The sequence below is a fragment of the Octopus bimaculoides genome, chromosome 20 (assembly GCF_046866305.1).
Source record: "Octopus bimaculoides isolate indiv1 chromosome 20, ASM4686630v1, whole genome shotgun sequence".
NCBI lineage: Eukaryota > Metazoa > Mollusca > Cephalopoda > Octopoda > Octopodidae > Octopus > Octopus bimaculoides.
This window is the reverse complement of record NC_142947.1, coordinates 24,930,068-24,949,717: the sequence shown is the minus strand read 5'-3', so window position 1 is coordinate 24,949,717 and position 19,650 is coordinate 24,930,068. Positions and strand designations below refer to the sequence as shown.

Here is a 19,650-nt window from a genome sequence, read left to right as displayed (position 1 = left end):
TTGAAAAAGATGGACAGATATTTGTATGTTTGTGTTTATTTGTATGTATGGGTGTATTTGTACGTATGTATGTGTGAGTGTGTGTTCTGTGTGTATATATACGGTAGCAAGTAAATGTGCGAAAAACGATTTTAAAAAACTCACAGTTTGTAGGGAATAAAAGTTTGTCGATCGCATTTATATATGTATGCCTGTATATATGTAAAGTAATAGTTTCACTTTAATAGTTTCAGTATTAAAGTGAAACTGTCTAGAGAGATGCTATTGTTTCACTTTTGACACGTAGTACTGCAATAGTGGAGATGTAATATTGCACTGGGCTCGCACTAGGCAAGAAATTGTTTATGTAGTTTTCAAGTTTTAGGAATTCACACAGACGGACCCACAGACACACATTCTCATCTTTATATTATCATCATCATCGTTTAATGTCCACTTTCCATGCTAGCATGGGCTGGACGATTTGACTGAGGACTGGCGAACCAAATGACTACGCCAGGTTCCAGTCTAATTTGGCAGTTTCTACTGCCGGATGCCCTTCCTAATGCCAACCACTCCAAGAGTGTAGTGGGTGCTTTTACGTGCCACCGGCACGAAGGCCAGTCAGGCGGTACTGGCAACGGCCACGCTCAAAATGGTGTATTTTATGTTCCACCTGCACAGGAGCCAGTCCGGTGGCACTGGCAACGACCTCGCTCAAATGTCTTTTCATGGGCACCGGCACAAGTGCCAGGAAGGCGACGCTGGTAACGATCACGCTCAAATGGTGCTATTTACATGCCACTGGTGCAGAAGCCAGACAGCTGCTCTGGCAGCGATCAAGCTTGCACAGTGCACTTAGTGCTCCACTGGTATGGGTGCCATCACGATTTCGCTTTCACTTGCCCCAACAAGTCTTTGCAAGCCGAGTTTAGTGTCCAATGAAGGAGACATTGGCATGGGGGCCAGTCGTCGAATGTAGTTTGATTTCGATTTCCCTTGCCTCAACAGGTCTTCGCAAGCAGAGTTTAGTGTCCAATGAAGGAAAGGGATGCATGAGTGGGCTGGCTACAGCCCTGGTAGAGGCTTTGGATTATGGTCTCACTTGGTTTGCCAGGTCTTCTCACACACAGCATATTTCCAAAGGTCTTGGTCACAAGTCATTGCCTCGGTGAGGCCTAATGTTCGATTATATATATATATATATATATATATAATCGAACATTATATATATATATATAATCGAACATTAGGCCTCACCGAGGCAATGACTTGTGACCAAGACCTTTGGAAATATGCTGTGTGTGAGAAGACCTGGCAAACCAAGTGAGACCATAATCCAAGGCCTCTACCAGGGCTGTAGCCAGCCCACTCATGCATCCCTTTCCTTCATTGGACACTAAACTCTGCTTGCGAAGACCTGTTGAGGCAAGTGAAATCGAAATCAAACTAAATTCGACGACTGGCCCCCATGCCAATGTCTCCTTCATTGGACACTAAACTCGGCTTGCAAAGACTTGTTGTGGCAAGTGAAAGCAAAATCGTGATGGCACCCATACCAGTGGAGCACTAAGTGCACCATGCAAGCTTGATCGCTGCCAGAGCAGCTGTCTGGCTTCTGCACCAGTGGCACGTAAATAGCACCATTTGAGTGTATATATTATATATATGATGATATATCTATGTATATTTATGTGTATACATATATATGTGTATACATATTTATATATATGTGCATATATATATGTGTATGTGTGTTTCACAGAGTAAAGCTGCTTGGCACAGATTGACCTTGTACTCTGCTGTGCATGCGCACTAAGTTTTAACATTGTAGCTTACTTCTGCTATTTATAACACTGCTTGGAAGGAAAGTGTCTAGCATGTAATGATCACATTGATTACGACAGAGGAAGTTGTCATGGCAATACCTGCTCAGAGGCCTATGCAAAATTGCAGAAGTGTATGGAGAGGAGTGTATGAGTGGTTCAGACATTTCCATTTCCAAGATGGCCACAAAATGTTGATATTGACGAACATTTTGGGAGACCTGCAACCAGCAGAACTGAAAAAAACATCGCAGATATGCATGCAGTTGTGAGGGGAAATCATCAAATCACCATCTGTGAGTTATCAGAGGATGTACAGATTAGTTACAGTTTAGTTCAGTCCATCATTGAAGGTTTGGGTATGAGATGTGTGTCTGGCAAGTTTGTACCAAAACTGCTTTTAGCTGACCAAAAAGACACCCGGGTGTCAGTTGCACAAGATCTCTTTGATTGCATTGAGAACGATGAAACCATTTTGAGTACTTCATGTAGGTCTCTGAGCAGGTATCGCCAAGCTTTTGGCAAAATTTGATGCAGATTCTCAGCTCGACTTTCTCTGTCATGGTCAATGCAATGATCACACGCTACACACCTTCCTTCAGCAGAAGAAAGCTAGAATGTTAAAAACTCAGTGCACATGCACAGAAGAGTACAAGGTCAATCTGTTCCAAACGGCTTTACTCTGCGTGCGCTAGCTTCATTACTATGGCAACAGTCTTGATACTTATTGATCAGCCCTCATATATGCATTATACAAAAGCATCTGTGCTGGTACCATGTGAAAAGTACCCAGTACACTCTGTAAAGTAGTTGGCATTAGGAAGGACATCCAGTCATAGAAAGCATGTCAAAACAAGACAAATGGACCCTAGTGCCGCTTGCCAGCCCCAGTCAAAGCAGCTAACCCATGCCAGCATGGAAAACAGACATTAAATGATGATGATGATGCAACAATCCTTTCTTGTTTGTTTCCACATACCTCTTTGTAAATTGCTGACATAAGATCAATGTTGAGAACACCTTGAGAGTAACATCTAGGTTGTTACTGTTGGTGCCTGGGACAGCAGCATCTGGAGAAAACACACACACACACCATCTATCCTTCACTTGTTTTCCTTGCTGACAAATGATACAGAGACATGACTGTATGTGAGTGCATACATATGTACACTTCTGTATTTATATGTGTGTTACTTGGGTCTCTTCTTGTTTTTACTAATTTCAGTTGAAGAATGTGTATATGTATGTGTTTATAGTCAATCACATCAAATCACACCCCCAGAAAGGAACATATCTCATAATGTGTCTTAGCTTGCCAGTAAATAGGAAAAAGGCAAGAGGAGTCTACCCAGAATATCTGTGATCATAGGTCTGTTCAATCAACATTAAAAAAAAAAAGAAAAAACTGTTCAAGTCAAAGAACAGAAGTTACCTTGAGTTAACGAATACATATCACTGAGTATCTGTGTAGACATTTCGCGCAATGGTACACCACTAAGTCCTCCAGTTTCCTTCCGGTTTTTACTGATCAAGCTTTTGTCTCGATATACTGTGGTATTGCTGATTATTAAACCATCAACAAGACTCTGGCAGAAAAAAAAACAAACAAAAATAATAAACAGACAAGACATACATCATATAAATGTAATGGTCAGCCATCATTGTCGACAATAACCAAAACATCACATGGGAGAAAAAGATGGGTTACAGTGCATCTGGCTGTGGCCAATCAGGTCAATGCATGCTCAGAAGTTTCTACCACAGGTCAGGAACTGGTGATCTGCTTTGAATGAGGCAAGGAGTTAGCTCTGGGCTTATGCAGCTCATGTGTTTTTTGTGCTCCCGCCACAAAATGGTTGCTTGACCTACAAGAAATAGCAATTGAATTTCCATCAAATAACAATCTCATCAATAGCCTTTGTTGCCTGTTGTAGACAACTTGAATATTTACACTTCGAAAGTTCTTCTCCGAGGTTTAAGTCAGGGCATGGTTTTACTACAAAAACCTAGCAATTACTTTAGTTTCCCTGCAAGACAGATACTTAAAAATATAAGTACGAAAGGCAAAGTTAATCTCAGGTGAATTAGAACTCTGAGCACATAAAGTTAAAACAAATATTGCAAAGCTTTCAACCTGATGCTCTAACAATTCTGCCAATTCACCATCTTCACATCATCATTTAATGTCCAGTCTTCCATGTATGAATTGGACAGAACTTAAAGTAGATTTTGCCCAGCTCTCACCAGTTTCTAAGCAAGGTAATATTTTCCTATGGCTAGACATACTTTTTATGAAAGACTGAAACAACCAGCATCGTTTGTATGCTAATACATGGTGCATTTACATCACATGATGTCTAGATTAAAGTTCACACACACACACAAGTAAATACATAGGTGCAAAACAAGGTGGGAAAAATAGTACTTGAATAAGGCAGAGTAATACAAAAAGATGAAAAAATTTTCACAATCTCTGGAGACTCTTTTGGCTTTAATAAAATTATACACACACACACGCACACATATATATAGTGGTTTTACCAATATTCACTTTTCTGTTCTGTTGATTTGTTCTAATTTGCATCTAAAAATCACTGGAAACTGTTAGTAACTGAAAGTTCTTTACTTATACAAATTCAAATCCAGCAAACGGATATTTGAAAATATGAAGAAGATTCTATATAATTATTTGTGACACCTTTTAGCATTTAAGCCTGTCATATCTGGCTCTAATATTCTATCTGTTTTATGTTCAAATCAGCCATATCTGACCTCTCACATCTACACTATAATGTCATTTTAAAAATAATCATTGAAATCTTGAAGCTACACAATAATGCCTGATCAACTCAAAACAATGTGAATTAATAAGCTTACGTTTGAATGTGTAATCTGAATGCTAAAAGGTTAAAGAGATTTTGATAAAATAAATAAATTACATAGAATATATTCATGCAACAGTTTTGTGTAAGAAATGCTTTAATCAAGATGATTATCACATTATAAAGTTTTTGCATGAATAATAATGTTTAAAAATAAATATTCCAATAGGTTTTCTAGGAAAATTATTTTGACAAACATATCAGCTTTGTAAAAATATTTTGACTACTGTTTGTTGCGTACTTTTTAATTCTTCAAGCCAAAATCTATAGGCAATGGTCAAGATTAATCCATGGATACATAGTGATTCTTTTTGCTTGTGTATGTATTTCTTTTTTTATGTATTTCTGTGAGAGAAAAATACAAAATAGATTTCTGAGTTCTGAAATGCATCACACAGGTTGAATCAAAACTAAGAAATCACTCTAACTTGACCTGACAGTTGACAAGATATGCATTGCACATTCAATACATGTAAAATATAAATATCTCCTCAGCTGCAAAGAGAAATAAGTATACTTGATAAATGTAATCTATTTTTAAACTCTATGTGAAATTAGGCATGAATACTTAATGCGCAGATGCACAGTGAAATGCTGCATCAAATGATTTGAATACATGGCTTTTTATATACCAGTACTCTATCCATTTACCCATGTTGCTTCTAAAGTTATATAATCAGATCTTTAGTTAAAGAGACCTGAAGGGTTATAATTCAGGCCTCTTCAACAAAATCTAGCCATAATATTCTTTAGTATAGACGGTATTCTATACTGAAATTCTAATTATGGAGAGAACCTATATACAAGCCCCATTGTTACCTGTAGGCAGGTCCTTTCTCTCTCTCTCAGTCCAACTCTCTCTTAACTTCCTCTCCTCCTTTGTCCTACTGAGGTAGCTAAATATATCCTCAATAATAACAGGGCTACCTCTGTCATACTTTAATTTCTCAGTACCAAGGAAGACATGGGACGAAATGGTAAGAAAAGATCTTCGGACATTGGGCTTAACTGAGATGACAAGAACCAAGACTTCTGGCAATTTGTTGTGCTTGAGAAGACATGTTAAGCTAAGAAAATCATGGCCATCCATACATACATCAGTTGTTTTAGTGCAACATCATTTTCGGCATACTTATGGACGATATCCACCTACAGACAAAACCATTGTTCATTGGTTTAACTAGTTTAAAAAAACTGGAAATGTAAACATTAAGAAATCTCCAGGCTGGCCACACACATCGGAAGAGAATGTTGAGCATTTGAGACTGTCATGTTTGCATAGTCCTAAGAAGTCCATTGCTCGACGCAGTTTGGATTTCGTATGCTCAAAATAACAATTCAAAATGTGCTGCTTAAACGCCTAAGACTGCATGCTTACAAAATTCAAATGAGACATAAAATTAAGGAAACAGATAAGCCTAACCACGTTGAATTTGCTGTAACGATGCTGAGAGAAATTGATGACAATAATAGGTATCTTAACAGAATTTTATTTAGTGATGAAGCAACATTCCACATAAATGGTTGTGTTAACCAACGTAACAGTCGGATATTGAGTTGTTAACCAACAACTCAATGAAGTTTTCCAGTACATCTGTGATTTGCCAAGGTTAATGTGTGGTGTGGACTCCTGCATGATCATGTTGTTAGTCCTTTCATGTTTGCAGAAAACATGATTACAGGTGCTAGTTACCTGGACATGCTAGAAATTTATGTGATCCCTCAAATTGCAGACATTGAAAGAGAAAAGGGAATAAGTGTAATTTTCCAGCAGGACAGAGTGCCTGCTCACAACAGCCATAATGTGCAACAAGCTCTCAACAACAGATTCCCTGGTTGTTGGATCAGAAGAAATGGTCCTGTTTTGTGGCCACCTATAAGCCCTGAGCTAATTCCTATGGACTTTATCTTTTGGAGTTATTTTAAGAACATTGTCTACACAGAAAAAAAATCCAGGATCTGCAACATTTAAGAGAGAAAATCCATGTGACAATAGCGACTGTGAATCCTGATATGATTCACCGCACCTGGAGGGAGGTGGACTATTGCTTAGATGTTTGCCGTGCAACAAAGGTAGCTCATACCAAAACCTACTAAGTTATGTAAGAAAAATGTAAGATTTTCTGTGTTTTGGTACTTAAATAAATACTATACCTTTAATACAGACTTAGTAATTTCATGCTAAAATCACGGAAACCTTTTTTCGATGACAATAAAAATTTAAATTTTGGACATAGAGTTACCTAAGGTTTCGTATCCACAAAGCCAAAGCCTTGTGGACAGCTCATCAAATTCTATATAAGGACAAAAAATTAATTTTTCTATGTCGCGGACATGAGGAAATACTCAGAAATCAAGGGAGTAAATGCTTTTGAATGATCTCAGCAAAAATTGAGCATTTTTCTAGTAATCAAATATAGCAACATTTTAGTCCTCAGGCATTTTCAATATTCTACAATTTTTTATTTTCATTCCACCCTATTAACCACATGGTTTGTGCCTTAACCACATGTCTATACCTTAACTCATTCTACCACTTTAATTGAAGTAGAATACATTGGACAATGTAGTCCTTGATACACAAACACAAAAAAGAAGTGATGGTCATGGATAAAATGCTTTTTTTAGTTGACCTGAATCTAACAACAATAATGATTTCTATAGAGAAAAATACAACAAACATTACCTGGACATTCAACCACACAATGTATATTTCCTGGACATTCAACAGCCAATAAATGTAAAATTTTGTATATTCATTTTCTGATTCTTTGATCTCTACTTTAGCATGGTAAAAGTTATGCTTTGCTGATGAGGCCATAAAAACCTCTATAACATGTGAGAAGCTATCTCCAGTACTTAGCAAAATAATTAAAACAATTTTAGAGATTGATTAATATTGTTAAAATATTAAAAACAACACATCCTTACAAAACTAAAATTCCATATAGAAAAGAGTAGGAATGAACACCTGGCTGTACCTGGTGGTTTTTATATCACTGAGATCTGAATTGTGAACTAGAACATGGAAGAGAACTAAATGCTAACAATTTATTCAAGCCAAAGAGAAACAGCCAAGTCTCCCTCAAATCATTCTCTGCTAGGAAGTTGGAACACAATGAATAATGTATTTACATTATGTATGAAAAACAGATGGGACAGTCATGGCTGGAACACTTTTGATCATAAGTCTGTTCAATTAGTGCAAAACATTAGCAACAACTTACATGTTCTCTCATCACAACACGAGCAATATCTTGCCGATCAGATTCTGTTAAATCTGGAGCTATTTTCACCAAAATTGGAGGTTTCCTCTCACACTTCAACTGGTCACGTTCCAGCAACGCCTGTGAATGAATTAATAAGTGAATAAATGATAAATGAAAGGTTGATATTGGAGCAGTTTGTCATCATTACATAATTCATCACAAAATAAACAAGACATGATAAACAAAGTGAAAAGTACACAAAATCTGAAAACAGAGTTGCATATTTGTTTGCCAATTAACTTGGCTTGAGATCACATATTGAAACAGAAAATCTTACATCATGATAGCCACTGTAAACATACACATAGAATTGTATTGTAGTGGATTCGAAACTGAATCGCTAGGTAGTCAAGCAGACATCACCAACAAACTACAGTAATTTCATATGACTGGTCAATTAAACAACCAATCAGCATCGAGCCATCATATGATACAACTTTTCTAATTGAGCCCTGTACAAAGGTAGGTTTTGGTGATAATCACTGAGGAGACAGAGATTTTGTTGTCATGAATATCATGCGATTAGTTTCCAGTTGTGATGGGCCAGCCACCACAGATTCGTTATATCAGTTAATTCATTGTAGATTTCAGTAGTATGTCTCTCTCGGTGTATAACTGTCGCTGTTAGTATCTGTTAAAAAAGTCCAATGCAAAAAGCGCTATGTGCCGGAATAAAATCTTCTGTCAAATGTTCACAAGTGTTGTTAATTACTTCTACATACAGAGCTAGAAATACATTTTCATTCACCAACAGCAAATACTACTAGTGACATCTGGTGACACCCAACATAGCTACCATGACTATCACCATGACAACATCTTCACAACAGTGGTGACCCATGACAACTACCATGATGAGAAAGATAAAGAGTTGACTGCAACTCCTACTGCTCCAAGCTATGACATTAAAGACCATTATTATCTCAGACGCATCTTTCATCTTGCTCAAAATAGCAGTCAGATCTACTTGTCAAAACCAAGAAAACTCTCTTCTTCCAAACATGATTCTGAAAACAGCCAGTATTTTATCCTTTCATTTGCATGATTTCAACTAGTTTCTGTTAAAAAAACAAACAAACAAACAAAAAGGAATGGTGACTTCACCTGTCCCATTCATCTCTTCTATTTCCTCTGAGTTGACATTATTTCGTAAAAACAACTATATATAGAATTCAGACTTTAACAGATAAGCTCAAACATTTGCAATTTTCCAGATATTCTATGTTTGAATTCTCATGGCCAGAGAATTTCAAGAAAACATCCTTTAAAAGAGCACTGCCAGGGACTAAGTGTGACTACATCCTTGGGTGGCCTTTCAATATGTTGGATTTTTTTATGTATTACACCATTTCAAAGTGTCAATTCCTAGTTGCAGCTTGCAGCATTTGGCCAGTGAAATTCTTATGCAACTCACAGAAACCATCAAGCTATTTACCATTTTCCTATTTCCACTTATGGTGAAAAATTTATGACTCTGGTTCTTAATTTGAGGAATCAATTCAAGAAGATCTTTATAATTTCCTATCTGCCATAACTATCCTTGGTGCTGACTTCCTGCATCATTTTGATCTTCTTGTGGATTTGAAACATAGGTGATTAAGTGATTCAGAAATAGAATTGTCTGTGCAGGGTGTCTAATAGTAAACCTGCTATTGTCAGTCCTCATTTCTTTGTACTCTCTACATGTAATCATTATTATACAATCCTTAAGAAATTTTCAGGTGTCACTCAGTGTTTTTAATAATGAGAGTTCAGTACACTCTGTTACACATCATACTATTACTAAATGACCTCTAGCTTCATCATGACCTAGGTGTCTTGCCACTGACAAGCTAAAATAGCTAAGGACAAATTTGGCCACATGTTGGACCTTGTAATAATTGGTCTCCTCTATATAGTTCCAAAAAAGTCTGACGGAGATCAGTATCCTTGTGGAGACTACAAACATTTGAATGCTTTAACTATTCTCAATAAGTACCCAAATCCACATATTCATGGTTTCTCACCTTCTTTACATGGTTGTGCTGTACTTTCAAAAATCAATTTGGTATGCACCTACAATCAGATTCCTATAGCATCTGCAGATGTTCCTAAACAACCGTAACTGATCATTTTGGACTTTTTGAATTTCTTAAAATGCTTTTCGGTCTTCAGAATGCAGCTAATACATTCCAAAGATATATCAACAAAGTCACTTGTGGTTTAGACCTTGTGTTGCCTATATCAACAACTACAGTAGAGAGCAGCACAAACAGCTTTTAGAACATTTTAGTAAATTATCACATTTCAGTGTGATAAATTAACCTCAATAAATGTCTATTTGGTGTTTCTTCTATTACATTTTTAGGACATATTTGTCAGAAATGGAATTCATCCATTAAGGGAAAAAGTTGATGCTACTGCAAATATACCTGTTTCTGCATCACTAAAGAAGCTGTAAGAATTTCTCAGTATTATTAACTTCTACAGATTTATTCTGCACTGTACAGAAACCACATTTCCATTGACAGAGTTGTTACTTAATGTCAAAAAATAAAAGATAAAAAGAACAACCACTATCTCTCAAAATGCGATACAGTTGCAATCATTTCACAATATCAAAGAGAAGTTAACTAAAGTTACCCTACTAGCACATCCATTTCTAGAGGTTCCTCTATCGTTGTTGGACTTAATGGGATACTGCAACAATTTGTTCAAGATGATTGGCAATTCTTTCTAATTTTTCCAAGCATTTCAAACCAGCAGAAACGAGATACTGCACTTTTGGAAGAGAATTACTGGCAGCTTATTTATCTGTAAAGCATTTTTGCCATTTCTTAGAAGAACAAACCTTCATCCTTTATACTATAGTATGTCTCTCCAGCATATAACTGTTGCTGTTAGTATGTGTTAAAAGACCAATGCAGAAAACACTATGTGCAATAATAAAATCTTTTTTTATGACTGGATGCCCTTACTGCCACCAATTCTCACTTGTTTCTAAGTAAGATAATATTTCCCCCTACCCAAATCTGTGTTCACAGAAGATTGGTAATTAAGAGCACAGCTTATATGATGATTCTTATTTACAATTAATGCTAGATGCCAAGGAGATAAAAATACACACTCACACACTACAATTTAATATTATCTTCAACTTGCTCACCTTCATCAGACACACACACGTGTGTGTGTTTGATGAAGGTGAACAAGCTGAAGATAATATTAAATTGTATCTATATATAACATGAATTATAGACAGACATTCATTATACATACATATATCATCATCATCATTGGCTAACATCTGTTTTCCATGCTAGGATGGGTTGGATTGTTTGACTGAGATCTGGAGAGCCAGTGGCTGCACCAGGCTCCAATCTGATCTGGCAATGTTTCTACAGCTGGATGCCCTTCCTAATGCCGACCACTCCAAGAGTGTAGTGGGTGCTTTTTACATGCCACCGGCATGCCAGTCAGGCAGACCTGGCATTGACCACATTTGAATGGTGTTTTTTACGTGCCACTGGCACATATATATATAAGGAAAATAAGAAAATAGAAATAAATCAATTAATAATTATACATATTAATTACAAAAATAGACATAATCCCTGACATCTGTTTTTATTCAGACTTTAAAGATTTTAATTAAAATAATTAAATCATTATAAAATAGAATCTTGTTGGAAATAGAAATTACATTTCTATATTGGGGCTACTGAAAATCAAATAAAAAACGTATCTCTACACTCTTATACACATTTAGAAACAAACATAAATCCAACTCAACTGGATTAAGCAAATTTATCTGGGAGTTAAATGATAATATAAATTTTAATATAAAATGGGATATAATAGCTTCAGCACCTAAAAATGTTTTTTTCCTTTAACTGAAACATTTTTTATTCTCTCGGCAAAATTCCTCCTACTTAACCTTAGAGATGAAAGAAATATTTCTTGTTTACACATGGGAAAATATGTATTTTCCCAATGTAGATAAATAGATAATAAGTGTTTAATTACCTTTCTCCCCACTATAGTTACACATATATTTTATATTTACTTTTTTAAATATACTTCCTTTTCCCACTTTATAAGGTCTATACCAAATTTTTCTATCAAACAATACTCAGTTAGTTGAAATGCTCCATACACATAACACATAAAAATGTAATGGTATATCTTTTTTTCTACCTCTGACGAGATTCTACTTTATTATGATTTAATTATTTAAATTAAAATCTTTGAAGTTTGAATCAAAACAGCTGTCAGGGATTATGTCTATTTTTGTAATAAATATAATTATTAATTGATTTATCTCTATTTTCTTATATTTCTTAAATAAATATGAACCTCAGTTTATTTAATTACCTACTTTTGAGTATTAAAATTAATATTCAAATTAAATAGATGATAAACCAATAAATTCATTGGATATTATTATCCTTTAATGAGGCTTATTCAATCTCTAATTGAACTTTTATACACACACACACACACACACACACACACACACACACACACACAACAGGCTTCTTTCAGTTGGGAAGTGAACTTTTTAATCACAACCATACATCTACAGCCTGACTACTGAAACTATATATATAGTTCTTCAAGTTTCTGTCTAACAAATCCACTAAGAAAGCTTTGATTGGCCCAAGGCTATAGTAGAAAACACTTGCCCAAAGTGTCATGTGGTGGGACTGAATTTGGGCCATGTGGTTGGGAAGCAAGCTTCTTACCACACAGTCACGCATGTGCCTATAGAGTCAATATTCTTTTAAATTTGTAACAATATTATGTACAATGTCTTACATCAGACATTTACAACCTGATAACTAATACACAATAAATACAAACAAAAGTATAACATAAACACATACCCACATACCCTGTCAATCAATTTCTCTAAATTTTCTCTGCCCTGCAGATTCCGCAGTCCAGGAGTATTTGGACTGGAAATATTCACCACTAAGAAGTCAGCCAGCTGACCAAACAAACTAACTCCACTTGCATAGTCCTGTTCAGAATTTTCAGATGTTTTGTTTTTGCCTAAATTTATGCCAAGAATTCCTGGTTCTGTAAAGACAAAAGAGTCACCACCAAATATGATCTTAAATGCTTGTAAAATAGAAATTGAAAAAAAATGAGAAGAATAAAAGTTTTAAATATACAAAATTTTGAGATGAGTTACAATTAAAGCTTGAGATTTCAAGACTAACCTAATCTTTTTGTGTATTTTTTTACATTTATTTATATTTTATTGCATTCTGAAGACAACAGCAGGATTTTTAATAGGTTTCCATGGAGCCAATCACTGGTTTACTTGATTTAATGATACTGAAAGTAATAAGGATACATCTGTGCATAACAAAGACCAGATGGTGCTTCTGATTGAAAGCACTGGTTTACCTAGCTGGTATGTACATCTTTTGTAGAAAAGTAAATAGCATCATCATCGTTGTTGTTTAACATCCATTTCCCATGCTGACATGGGTTGGACAGCTTGACAGGAGCTGGCCAATCACAGGGCTGTCCAGGCTCCAATTGTCTGTTTTAGCATGGCTTTTCAGGCTGGATGCCCTTCCTAATGCTGACCACTTTACAGAGTGTGCTGGGTGCATTGTACATGCTATATACATAGGTGCCCACATGTGGCACTAACCTCTCAACTGGGAGAGAGAGTGAAGGCATGCCTGTATGTATGTGTGTGTGTGTATACATATATATAGTGAGAATTTACGAAAAAGACAAAGACAGATGTATAAACAACAAACAGATGTATTAGTTTAACACTCGGGAAGTAAGAAAGTCTTTTACGTTTCAAGTCTACGCTCATCAACAGAAAGGAACACAGAAATAAACAGTGAGAGAAAATAAAAACTGGTTTAGTGGCTAGCAATCTATTGTGGCGACTATATACATATAGAAAGAGAGAGAGAGAGAGAGAGTCAACATCTATTGACAAGGTTGCAAAAGCAATGAAATATTGGAAGAAAAAATATAAATAATAAATGAGTGGAAATTAAACTGGTGAGTGTGTTAGATAAGGCATTAAGACAACATGACTCTCCCCAGACACAATACATATATATATATATATATATATATATATATACATACTGGCAAGTGCACCCATCCTACTCCCATTAGGGGCAACAATCTTCACATGCTTGAATGTTTGAATGACAACAGGATGGATGTGAGAACAGGTGAAGCATGTCTAACACACAAACATGAAAACCTTCTTTTCGCACGCTGAATAACATCTCCCCTCCCCATGCTTCACCCCACATTGCTTTCCCAGTTTTCAGAGTTGGCACTTTCAATGTAGGCACACTGAAAGGTAGGTCTAGTGAGATTGCAGAGGTGCTTGAATGGAGACGTGATGTATGCTGCATACAAGAGGTAAGATGGAGAGGAGCTTCAGCCAGGGTCCTCACAGACAAGGCACATAGGTATAAAATCTTCTGGCAAGGTAACAGGGATGGAGTAGTGGGTGTAGGCATATTCCTTGTGGAGAAATGGGTGGGTAAGGTCATAGAGGTTGTCAGGGTATGCGATAGAGTGCTTAAGCACAGGCTAGTCCTGCAGAATAGAATAGCTACATTTATCTCTGTCTACGCCCCACAAGCAGACCTACCAAATGATCAGAAGGACCACTTTTATGATATCCTCTTACACACTACTTCAAAGACAAGTGGCAATGAGATTTTAATGGGCATGTTGGACAGCAATCTGGTATCTTCAATGGTATACACGGTGGCCATGGAATTGGTTCCCAAAACAAAGAGGGAACTAGGCTACTGGAGTTCTGTGATGCATGTAACCTATTAATCTGCAATACTAACTTCAGGAAGCCAGACAGCCACCAGATAACCTATCAATCAGGTGACTTTGCTAGCTAGCCAGATTGATTTCATCCTCGCCAGGCAGTGGGACGCAGGGTTGCTCTTAAATACAAAGACCCTCCTAGGTGAAGAATGTACCTACCACTATAGACTAGTCATTAGTGACCTTAGACTCAAGGCCAGAAGGATGCCAAGAAGCAGACCAATCCAGGAAAGAAGGATTTTGAAGCCTAAGAAACTTTCACATGGTCAGAGATTTAGGGACATCCACATTGAGAAATTTGATGAGAGGGAGGAGGAGCTACAGACTTCAGATATAGAGGGTAGCTGGAAATTCCAACAAGACAACTTACTGAGCACTCAGACCAAATCTGCAGCTGGTGCAAAATCCCTTCCAGACCTAGAGTAATGTGGTGGTGGAATAATACGGTAGACAAAGCCATTAGAGCAAAGAAATAGGCCTGGAAAGCTTGGAAGAGAGGGGGCAGCAGGGAACTGTACCAGGTAGCCAGAAGGGAGGCTGGGTGACAGGTATACATAGCCAAAGGAAAAGCAGAAAAGAAGAAGTTTGCCAATGTTTAGCGACGTGAGGACCAAAGAACTGAAGTATTTCGGATTGCAAGACAGTGTTTGAGAGATAATTGTGATGTCACAGGAGAGTAATGCATACGCATGGCTGATGGTGCACTTGCTTTTAATGATTCTGAAAAGAAAGAGGCTTGGAGAAGCCATTATGAAAGGCTGCTGAATGTGGAGAATGAATGGGAGGAGGAGAGCCTGCCAAATGTTGACCCAGTAGAGAGAGACCAGCTATCCGAATAGACACCACTCTGGTAGATAAAGCAATTAAGGATATGAAGTCAGGAAAAGCCCCCGGCCCATCAGGAATCACTGCTGAGATGCTTAAAATATCTGGTAGTGTGGGTTATGGCCTAGTCACCTGTATTGTAAACCAGGTAGTTCATAAAGGAGTCATACCCCAGTGACTGGTGTAGCAGTACCATAGTCAACTGATATAAAGGTAGAGGTGATGCTTTAGATAGAAATAACTACAGGGGTATCAAAATGCCGAATCAGGTGATGAAGGTCACGGAGAGGGTCATAGCCCAACTAATTAGGGAGAGAGTCTGCCTAGACAAGATGCAGTTCGGTTTTGTGTCAGGTAGAAGCACCATTGATGCTATACTCCTGGTACGGCAACTGCAGGAGAAATACCTAGCCAAAGATAAACCCCTATACTTGGCTTTTGTGGATTTGGAGAAAGCATTTGACATTAAGTTCATCATCGGGTGTACTTTTGGGTATAATAGGCAGAGTTTGTCGAAAATCTTTTGCAAGAAGTAGAGTCGCACGTCCAAGGATGTTGTTGTTCGATCTAAGGTCTCGTCATGGTATCAAGTGCTTGTGGGGAACATTTATAGGACATAGTTGCTTCATCCCAAACAATGAGTTTGCACTTTTTCAAAATTTAAACTCCTCCGACGTGGCTTGGAGGACTATGATAAATAGATGGTGACAGTACATCAAGCACTGCTGTATCCCTGCCTGCACACTAAATTTATCACTGTACTCTTTGCTAACTCTCACCATGTAGACTTCTCTCTTGTACATGGCTTGTATAGCTCCAACAAGCCATCTGTCTACTCGCAATTTCCTTAGTGCTCACCAGATTACCAAGCAAGGAACTCTGTCAAAGGATTTCTCTCTGTTGATGAATTCTCAGTACTGCAACTATCTCACTAGGAAGATGGTATTGGTAGTACTTCTGCCTGGCACAAATCAGAACTAAATCTCATCTAGGCTCTTTCCCTAATTAACAGAGCTATAATTTTCTGCAACTTTCATGACATGGTCTAACAATTTGATACCCCAGTAATTACCCGTCACTAAAGTATCACTTTTGCCCGTGTAACAATTGACTATAATGCTGCTACACCAGTCATTGGGCATAACGCCTTTCTGTACAACTATAAAGATGATTAGTCTGCTCCTTACTCTGCTAGATATTTTAAGCATCTCAGTGGTAATTCTTGGTGGACCAGAAGCTTCCCTTGCTTTCATCACCTTAATTGCTTCATTTGCTACACTACTGTCAACTAGAACAGCTGGACCCTCTATTTGAATCCATATTGGAGAGACCCTCCTTCTTCCATCAGAGCCTTTCATAGTAGCCCTTCCACATCACTTCCTAGATAGTATACTAAGTGCAAGTGTACTATTATCCATTTATACACATTTCTCACCGACATCACAATTCTCTCTGGTACACTACCCTGCAATCTAGAATACCTTGTGCTTCTCGTTCTCATGTCACAGAACAATGGCAAACCCCAATTTCAGATTTTTCCGTTGCTAAGTAAGTGTGTCCCCTAACTTCACTTCTAACTCCCTGGTATAATGCTGTGCTACTCCCATTCTTCTAGTCTTTTCAAGCCCATCTCTTTGTTCTTGTGGTTCTGTCTACCTCACTGTTCTACCACCATGTCACCTTCAGCCTGGCTGGAACTTTGCACCAGCCACAGACTTGTCTTTAGTCCACAGGAACTTCCAGTTGTCTGTTAAGCTGTGAGTTTTTATCTCCTCTTCTCTGATATCAAAGGTTTTAACAAGTACCTCTCTAGATTTCTGACTGTTTGCTAGATCATTAATCATCTATCTCTTCTTTTTCTTAATTGATTTCTCACAATCAGAAATGATAAAAACCAGTGATTAACTTGTTGAAAACCTGTAATAATCAATGGTGCCATTGTTCATCAACTACAATTTCAAAAAAAAAAAAAAAAAAAAAAAAACCCGAATGAAACTAATATGTAGGGGTAAACCTGAGAAGCAAAGTAATGGGAATTTATTCATTAACAAATTATACTTGAAGATACCTTTGTGTTGGAAGGTGAAAGAATTGAATTTATCAGCCCAAAAGTTTAGGTTCAACATGTTTCTGGAATCATCTATTAGTGTGTTAACTGAAAGAGGAAGAAAATACATCAGAAGGCAGAGGTAGAGTAGGATTGCTATTGTTCAGAGACATAATTAAATTGGTAACTTTCTTCTAATAGTTTCTTTTATGATATATTGAAAACATTAATTTGAGATAGAAAACAAGGAAGCCTGATGAAAAAAATGAAAGGAGCAACCTCCCACTGTAAAGGCTTGTTTAGAAATCCCAGTGAACCACTACCCAGTTTGTATTTTCAAATCAAAAGGAAGTGGACCTACACAAATAGGCTAAGATCAAGCCATGGTAGTATAGTGGCTAACTTACTTTGAACATAAGCAAATTACGATAAGCATGAAGTGCCTGATGATTTATCAAGTGGGACACTTGTGGCAATAAAAATAGTACTGTAAAAATAGCAGAAAAAAAGTATCCTCTCTGAGTGGTTGGCGTTAGGAAGGGCATCCAGCTGTAGAAACTCTGCCAAATTTAGATTGGAGCCTGGTGTTGCCATCCGGTTTCACCAGTCCTCAGTCAAATCGTCCAACCCATGCTAGCATGGAAAGCGGACGTTAAACGATGATGATGGTGATATAATACCTAATTATATGTTCATCATCATCATCATTTTAACATTCATTTTTTCCATGTTCCCAGGGGTTGGATGAAATTTATTAATGCAGATTCCCTATGGCAGGATGTCCTTCCTGCTACCAACCCTCACTAATTTCTGAATAAGATAATATTTATCCATACTAGCAGACACCTGCCCAAGTGGGACTGAACTCAGAACTATGTGTTTGGGAAGTAAACTTACTACACAGCCACACCTGCACTTAATATAATTATATCCCATTAACTGTTGTTCATCAACTACTGGATGAAAACCTCAGCATGCTGTTAACAACTTATCTAGGCTACTTACAGGCTTACATGTCCACACTGGCCAATTACAGATTGACAGGGTTCTTTTTGATATGATAATTAGCTCTGGTCATCAGCACTTAGGTGGAATTAGAACAGATACTTTAACCATTTAGCATTTAAAGCAGTCATATCCAGTCCAAATATTCTTTCTGATTTATTTTCAAACCAGCCAGATCCAACCTCTTACACCTACCTTACAATACAGTTCTATATTTAAGAGATGAGGAATTATGTACATTATTTACAATTGACAGATATTTGTCCTCATCTTGTTTGTGGTTAACACAACGTTTTGGCTGATATACCCTCCAGCCTTCATCGGGTGTCCTGGGGAAATTTCAAACCAGTTCTCATTCCTAAGGTATTTTTCGATGTTGTTGTTGTTGTTGTTATTATTATTAGTATTATTCAGGCCACTGCCTGGAATCGAATTCGGAATCTTGGAGTTAGTAGCCGCACTCTTAACCACTACACCATATGACTTCAACTAGATTTGAACTCAGATCACAGACAGTGAGAACAAATACTGCAAGACATTCTATTTGGCACAAACAATTGTGAATTCACCAGCCATATAATAATACTGTACTTATTTATATAGTAGCTAATAAAATTATACACTACATATTCATATTGTACCTCACTTAAGAAGTGGGTACAGCAGGTTCTCTGTTGTGTAATCAACAACACAATCAGTGTTATTGATTACAGGTGGGTATGATGGAAGTGGAGAAAAAAAAAAAGGAAATTGGTGTTTTAGTAGAAAAAAAAAAAAGAAAACAGAAAAAGTTAAACAAATTATTGTATCATTAAAAGAGGTTTAAACTCTCACTTTTAACAGTCTTCTTATTCCGCTCCATCAAACGGTTGTACACCACTTCATGCCCATCACTGTTGAAACCATACCTAGAGTAATAATAACTAGGTGATTTTAGTGATAAATGATTATGATAATTGAGGATAGTACAGGAAGATACAGCTAGTGGGGGAGGTTACATG

General features: G+C 37.1%; 1 protein-coding gene across 2 annotated transcripts in view; it reads right to left on the bottom strand.

Annotated features, from left to right (window-relative positions):
• LOC106880023 (dihydroorotate dehydrogenase (quinone), mitochondrial) overlaps positions 1-19,650 on the bottom strand; it is a 42,734-nt gene that overhangs the window by 7,101 nt on the left and 15,983 nt on the right. The window contains exons 4-8 of one of the 2 annotated variants that reach the window (XM_014929852.3): positions 19,484-19,557; positions 17,666-17,752; positions 12,830-13,017; positions 7,915-8,034; positions 3,238-3,391 (exon numbers count right to left, since the gene is read on the bottom strand). In XM_014929852.3, coding sequence (XP_014785338.3) covers positions 3,238-3,391; positions 7,915-8,034; positions 12,830-13,017; positions 17,666-17,752; positions 19,484-19,557 — 623 coding nt within the window. The remainder of the gene's footprint in view (positions 1-3,237; positions 3,392-7,914; positions 8,035-12,829; positions 13,018-17,665; positions 17,753-19,483; positions 19,558-19,650) is intronic. The other variant, XM_089338236.1, reaches the window with a different exon arrangement.